At 42.0% G+C, this 7,828-nt stretch overlaps 1 protein-coding gene across 1 annotated transcript; it reads right to left on the bottom strand.

Moving 5' to 3' along the window:
- Positions 1 to 2,378: 2,378 nt before the first annotated feature.
- LOC147894247 (uncharacterized) lies at positions 2,379 to 4,797 on the bottom strand. Its single transcript, XM_087384361.1, has 2 exons — positions 3,508 to 4,797; positions 2,379 to 3,006 (listed from the first exon to the last, which is right to left on the bottom strand). The coding sequence occupies exons 1-2, from the start codon at positions 4,758 to 4,760 to the stop codon at positions 2,478 to 2,480; spliced, it is 1,782 nt and encodes a 593-aa protein (XP_087240487.1). The 5' UTR covers positions 4,761 to 4,797; the 3' UTR covers positions 2,379 to 2,477.
- Between the last annotated feature and the right edge of the window lie 3,031 nt (positions 4,798 to 7,828).

Below are 7,828 nucleotides of genomic sequence, written 5' to 3'. Positions count from 1 at the left end.
CCCAAAAAACCCTCTAGAAAAGATCCAATCATACTTGTAAAATCAAAATCTAAAGAGAGGAATACTAAAACTAGAGAGAGAAAGACTAGAAGCCTACACTTTTTGAGGTCCCTCAACTTTGTGTAGAGACTAAAAAGATCCCCCCACTTTTTGTAGAGACTCAAAATGTCGGCCCACATTGTGTAGTGACTCAAAAGGTCCCCCCACTTTGTGTAGACACCCAAAAGGTCCCCCTAAAAAGTGGAGGGACTCTTGTCCAAAAGGTCTCCTACAAAAGTGGTCTCACCCTAGAGGTATCTACAAATTTTGTAGAGACCAACATGTATAAATATCTCTCAATGGAATGAAGCTCCCAGTCTTTGGGTTTCAATGTTCAAGATCACTATTGTGTTCATGTGATTTATCTCCATTGCATCCATGCTCTCTTACACTATCGTGTTCTAGCATGCCCTTACCATTGCACTTCTTACCCTTGTTATCCCTCGTCCTCCTCCTCCTCCCTCCTCTCCTCCCACCTTCTTCTCCCTTGTCCCTCCTCCTCAACCCTTACCCCCCGAAGTTGCAAAGGAGACTAGCTCTCCACTCCTCAACCCTGGACTCCTCCTAAACCCTGGAACCCTCTTTGAACCCTGGAACTCCTAGATAGATCTCTTAAGCTTGTCCCCTTCTGAACCCTGCAACACCCCCGTCTAAACCCTTGAACTCTTGTGGAGACGAGAGCCTCCATCCATCGGTGTGATGAAGCCCTCTTTCTCACCCACGCATGAGATCTTCTTTCCATGCTTTCACCTACACCTCTCACCAAAATACGACCTGAGGACCTATGCTACACCTATGAACACCTATGGTACAATGAGCAATGACATGATTGTAGGTGACCAACAGCCTTGGAACCTGGACATGATAGAGATATGGACATTAGAGGTGCTTGAATTCTTCCAAGTATCAGGTCAAGACCGAAAAGTCTGAATGGTTTGCCATACCATTCCTTACAACGGAATTAAAACCTCAAGAAAGTCAATAAGATCCAAGGAATGAAGGCTCCATCAATTTTCTCCCATCTTCATGGATTCTAGGTTTGGTAGGTTACTCCCACAAGTTTATCTTTGATTTTGCAAGCTTAGCTAGTACACTAACTAATCTGGTACACGAAGGAGTTTCTTATGTTTGGGAAACTAAAAGTTAGCGTTGATTTGATTCCATGAAGGAGGAATTGGCTACCATACTTATCTTGAAATTAGTTAATCTCCCATTGGAATATGATATTCTCAGTTTAAATATCTTTGATGGAGTCACAAGTTCCTAAAGAAGAGAAGTTGGCATTGTGACTTTATAACTTTAGAAATTGTATGATTGGTTTATGCCAAAACTACATATGAAGGCACATCAAATGGAGAAAAATCATGCCTATGATAAATATTTGTTAAAGACCCAAAGGTGACCATGAGGCTTTCTAGATAGGTGATTTAGTTTTACTTTATGATGCTCATATTGATAAGGGCATTGACAATATATTTTTTCCACATTGAAAAGACTGGTCAAGGTTGTAGATGCCTTGGAGAAAAGATGCTATGTGCAAATGATAATCATTGGGCAAACCATGCCAAAAACCTACAATGGAAGGAATCTCAAGAAATTCTTCATTTAACCACTCACATTTCAAGCAAATTCCATCATGTCAACACTCTATCAACACTAGGGTGAATTTCATTCACTTGGAGTTAAAGGGGGGAAACTATCATAAGAATGAAAATCCCATATGTTCTAATGTGGATTATGTTATTTCATGAGGAGGGTAATGCAAAATATCCTAAGGTATAAGGAAGCTACGGAATATTGTGTGTGTTTGGTAATTGTGTATGCAAATTTGGTTCGTCTAAATTGAAATATGGAAAATGTGGATGATGTGTTGAGTCTACATGGGACATTCTACCATATAAGTAGACCCAAGTTTGATTGAAATTTTGTAAAATTTATAGTGTGCATCTAATACTATTGATTCATGAATCATCTAGTGGACATGGCATGACAAAGTGTAGACTTTGATTGCTATTAATAGTTACATTATTGGATGCTTGCCTCTCATGGTATTATTTCAGGGGATGATAGATGTTTGTACTAGCCCTCTCATGGTATTATTTCAGGAAGGTTCCATGGCCCGGTATGATAGCATAAGATATCAAGGCTTGATTCATGTGGAAAATGCAAGTTGAGGTTGTGCATGCAATTGAGGATTCGTGGCTTATTTGTGCCTCCCTCACACTATAAATGTGGGAAGGACGATTAATTAAGGAGACCTTGGCTTATAATTTGATACAATATATTCATACAATATATTCATACAATACTGTGACTTATTTTGCAAAATGTTACTTTATATGAAAAGGCGTGACATAGCAAAGGACAATAATGACATGAAAAGCCTATAGTTTTAAAATATGGGTAAGGACATTTAAATAGAGAAGCTGCAAGCAAACCTATGTTGGTGGCAAGGCATGTCCTTCATGGTAAAGAGATGAGCGCCATGGGCGAGCTTGCTCCAAGGCATATGCCACTTGATAGAGGGTGGACTCTTGGAAATAGTTACCCACTAGCATCACACTGAGTGGAAGAACAAGTTCCTTCGTCAAAGCATTATTACTTGTCACTACCCCTTCTGCTGGCATGGGTACAACAACACCCGCGCCCACTGGCATGCTCAATGCTGGATGACCTGTCATGTTGGTGGGTAGTGTGTTTGGCGTGAACTCGAGCGCCGTCTCAAAGTGCTCTATTAGGAGTTCCAAGGATGCATGCTCATAGTCGTGTGTGGTGCTCAAGTGGAAAGGCAGCCGAGTGGACTTGTGTGGGATTGTGGGCATCAAGAGGACATGGTAGCGAGATAGTGCAGATGCGTAGCAATCGATGAGGCCTTGCAGGTGTGCATGGACGGCTTCCGGGGCCTTAGGGTGGTGTGTCCGAATCCATTCACCAGCAAGCATGGCGGCGCGGAATGAAACACTCCACCTGCAAAATCAAGGCAACAAGTGGCTTGATGAGAGCCCAAGTTTTGCAATGTCTCTACTAAGGATGCTTACGACTTCCTCATCTATAATAATCTCAATAAAAAGGCTTCAAAGCATCGCTTCTTTATAGGATATCAGCAAAGCTCACGTTCCACTTGGCTTCCTAAGTGAAAAACGAAACCAAACCACCTCCGAGGTTATGAGTGTCCTCACGTGTCCTTCTATCTAATCAGGGTGGATGATAGTCCACCTTTTGCACTTTCTCAGGTGCACAACTGTTTCAACTCGGCCCTTCCATTCGCTTCTTAGTAGGGTATCAACAAGCTCATGTTTCAATCGACTTATTGAAAGACAAAACAAAAACCACCTATGAGGTTATCAGGAAGTTCATGTTTCCTTCCATCGACTTAGTAATCGTAAGTGAAAAAATAAACAAAAATTTCCTTAGCTATGCCTTCTACTAGGAAGTTGCAAGCTTGTGAGAGACTGTTTGCTTGCTTACCTCCCAACATTCGACAGCAGCTGCTCCCTCATGAACTCCCCTCTTCTGCAAACCCTCCCCTTCTCGTCCTCCCCCCGCAGCTCCTTATCATTCTCGCTCAAAAGCCCCTCCGCGATCCTTCCTAGCGCATACCATTGCCAGATAACCATCGCCACTCTGTGCAGCGGCAGCGACACTTTCTCCACCCTCGCTCCCAGCTCCTCCAATACCTTTGCTGCGTCCTGCGTCGCTTCTACCATGTCTGCCTCCATTTTTGGCGCTGTAAAACCTTCTTCCACCACTCCAACACGGATGCCCTTAACGCCTCTCTTCAGCCCAGACATGTAGTCTATCTTTTCCATCTTCCTTGCTGCTGCGGTCGCTCTTTCATCCGCTCCATCCCATCCCGCTAACACACCCAACAACAATGCGTTGTCTTCTACCGTGCGAGTAATCGGCCCTGCATGATCTACGGGACCATAGAAGCCATCGATCAGTGTGTAAGGCACCAAACCATGAGTGGGCTTACACCCCACAACACCGTTTGCGGCACTGGGTATGCGAATTGACCCACCCTGATCACACCCAATAGAAAGATCGGCATCTCCTGAAGCAATCAAGACAGCGCATCCACTACTGCTACCACCGGCATGGTACTCCGCGGCAAGAGGGTTACGAACAACGCCTGCAGATGCTGTATGAGATGCAGCGGAGAAGCACATGAACTCGCACTGTGCTTTGCCCACGATCGTAGCACCCGCAGCTAGACAGCGAGTGATAAGAGGAGAATCTGCGTGAGGAACAAACGAGAATGGAGTGCCGCAGTACATAGGCATACCGCGGATGGGGATGTTGTCTTTAATGACCAGACGCTTGCCCTTCAACGGCAAAGAGGCACCGGGGATGGTGTCTACGCCAGTTTCCTCCATCAAATGACACCGCAACGTCCAAGCTCCATAAGGGTTCTCTGGACCAGAAGCTGGCAACAGCGTGAACTCCCGGCGTTCAATGTTCCAGGAGCCACTTTCTTGTGATGCTGGCTCACGCTTCTCGATTGAATCTAACGATTCAGTGCCGCTGGGAACTAATTCTGATGCTTGAACGTCCCGCTTCAGCCCTTCGCGGTTCTGAAGAAATTCACAAGTCAGTTGATGATAAACTTCTAACTGGTGGGCAGGCAAGGGGTACCCAAAGCTGGATATAGAGAGCGCAGCAACATCCTCAGGAGTAGGCTGAGCAAATGCAAGATCCGAAGTTTCCTCTGCGGCTGCCATGGCCGAAGCGTGAGGGACGGAGTCACGCAGAAGTGAGAATTAGCAATCAATACGTGTCCACAAAATATGTAGATATAAGAAATTAATATTTCAATTCTTTAAAATGCCATTAGAATATTTAATGCAGCCAGTTTTTCCAAATTTAGTATATGTCATAAGTTTGGAAAATATTAAGGTGCTTTTTTTTTTCGCGCATTGAAAAACATTTTATTTGGGAATGTTGCTATGGAATGTAACTTTCATTTACATTGGGGAAGTTCGCTCGGTGTGGAAGGCCCTGATGGAGTGGTTATCTCACAAACATATTTTCAGTCAACCCCAATGGAAAATTGCGCTTCTTGGTGATCGGGGATGGCTCACGGAGGTTCAGTATGCTATATGGAGTTTGCTTCGGGCAATTACAGTTTATCGTATTTGGCATGCATTGGTCTTTCAACAAGTGCCTTTTCCACTTGCTTTGAGTCAGGAGATTCGAGTCTGAGTTCAGTTGGGTTTGTACTTACGCAGGCATCTACCTATGTTTCGTTAGTGTTTCTCGGCTCTGGATGAGCCTTTAGTTACTAGCTCTTAGCTGTAATTTCTTTCTATTAATATTAAGGTGCTTTGATAGTACCCCTCAAATGTAATGGCTTTGTATGGATTTGTTACGACTATCTAAGATCAAATGGAATAACTTTGTATGGCGAGCTATCCAAGGTAGTTTCTAGCATCAACTCAAGTTCTTCTCACTACGCCACACAAAGGAGCTCTATGTGTGTTCATAGAAAAGCGATAAACTATGCACAATGAAACTACAAAGTTTAAGTTTATTTTTGCAACATTTTGAAAGTCCAATGTGCGAGGTGGAAAGTTATAGGTTTCTCTATCTATAAATGTAAACCTTCTCTTAAACATACGACTTGCTAATTTCGGATCTCTCTCTCTCTCTCTCTCTCTCTCTCTCTCTCTCTCTCTCTCTCTCTCTCTCTCTTGCAGCATCACTCTGAAGGCTCAAAGATCTTGCTTAAGACCCTTAGCGGTACTGCTTTCAAGCACATTTCCTCTCTTATTAATTTTGTTCGGGGTGAACTGATACAACACCTGTTACCAGGCACAAACCATCTCAGCACTACTCCCTTGGCCAAAATTAAGAATATGGTGCCAATGCATCATCAAGCATTACAAAAATTAGGCATACATGGACAATACTATGAAATATTAATTTCTTCTAGTAGCACTTGCTTGGCATTATGGGCTGTAATTTTCCTAGTTTTGAGTGCATCCCCCACATCCAAATCTTCTTGCCCAACTTTGCACAATATGCATCTACTTAATTTTTCTCCATTGGACTATTGAAACCCTCAATACAAACCACTTGTGAATAGGCATGATTTGGAACACCTAGATCTTAGAGACCTTGCAACCCTCTAATTATTCCAATTGGTGTGTGTCAGGTAATAAGTTTTCAAGGCATCCCCCCCCCAAAGAGTGAAATTATAATGTGAAACCTAATGGTTCTTTTTTGTGCTTGTGTCACCCATAATGAAATTAGATCATGTTACTTGCACAACCTAAAAAGAATACCTTTGGATCTTTATGAGCAAATACTGAAGGTAGTTGGGATCATTGTCAATCATGAAGGTTAGCTCCTCAAATAACTCTCCTTGGGAAACTTCGTTCATGTTTCCTTCATAGTGGTGAACAAGTGAAAAAACTTACATTTCCCTTCTTCTATAGGCAACCTTGTGATTTGCTTCTATATCCTTTTATATGAAAGGGACTGAGGACTCTTTGTTGATTGCTTAAGATAAAATGTACATAGGTCATGCTAAATGTCACTTCAAGGACTTTAGGCTATCAAACCTATCAATACTATTTCCATTATATTTCTTGTCGACATCATCTACACATAGCTTTTTGACTAATACCTTAATAGTCCAATTTATACCTTCCTTCATGCCATGTGAAAAGGGTACCACACTAGATACTTTTTTGGTCCTTAGGCCAAACACCCATGTGTGATATTGATATATGCTGACCTAGCCATGAATTTTGGATATGAAATTTGCTGATAGTATTTTTCATTGTATGGAAAATTGATATAAAAAAATATCATAGTCCATCATACTTTACATTGCTTTGGTTAGTAGTATTGCATTATGTAGATGGGGTTAAAAGCACATTAAATTTTACAATCCATTTCAAACCTATTGTTCTTTGAACCTAAATGATGGAGAAGTGACACAACCTAACATAAGGCTCATCTAAAAAGCAAACAAAAGGAAAAGCCCAAAGCAACCAACAAGTTACAGAAGTGAAGTATGGAAATAGTACGTTGAAGCTAGAGTAGAAGGATGATAACTAGGGAAGAATTCATTTGCACTATTTTAGAGGTTTCTCGTGATATTCCCCTCCTTCACCATGGCATATGAAATTATTGACATTTGTATTCAAGATGAAACTAAACATGACATTAGGCTATAAGTGTCTAAAATCCATTCAAAAGGATAGAATTTCCATCCATATCACAATAGAACATCTCACCACCAGGTCCCACATCACATAGAATTCCATCCATCTACATAATATAGTCATGTGTAGCAAAGACTCTGCAATAATAAGGGGATAGTGATAGTAATTATAGCATCGCAAAGAGGAAATGGGGGGTGGGAGAAAGTGAGGAGGAGGAGCAAAGAGGATAAGGAATGGAGGCATATGAAGCCTCATTATATCAATTCAAGGCACAAAGGACAATGCTAAGGATGCGAGAATCTACATGGAGAGTTGTTGAATATTATAGAGCTTTCTCCCCTTCACATCACAGAGGAGTCCTCATTTTATAGGCCAAGATCTCCTCAATTAATTGGCCTTCCCACGTGCTTAGTGTGAGGGAGGCACCATCCTTGTGAACAAATAAGTCACGCTTCCTCAATTGCATACGACAACATTGGCTTGCATTTTCCACAATAATCAAGCCTCAATATCTTGGGCTATCTATCTGATGGAACCTTTCCTACTAAAATAATACCATGGGAGCATTGGCACAAAGATTCTAGATAGCCATGACCTCATCCCATTGAAATATTTCT

This window comes from Dipteris shenzhenensis, chromosome 14 (genome assembly GCF_047967505.1).
Source record: "Dipteris shenzhenensis isolate YYH24624 ecotype China chromosome 14, Dip_SZ_1.0, whole genome shotgun sequence".
In the NCBI taxonomy this organism is placed as follows: Eukaryota; Viridiplantae; Streptophyta; class Polypodiopsida; order Gleicheniales; family Dipteridaceae; genus Dipteris; species Dipteris shenzhenensis.
This window is presented reverse-complemented; position numbering and strand designations above follow the sequence as displayed.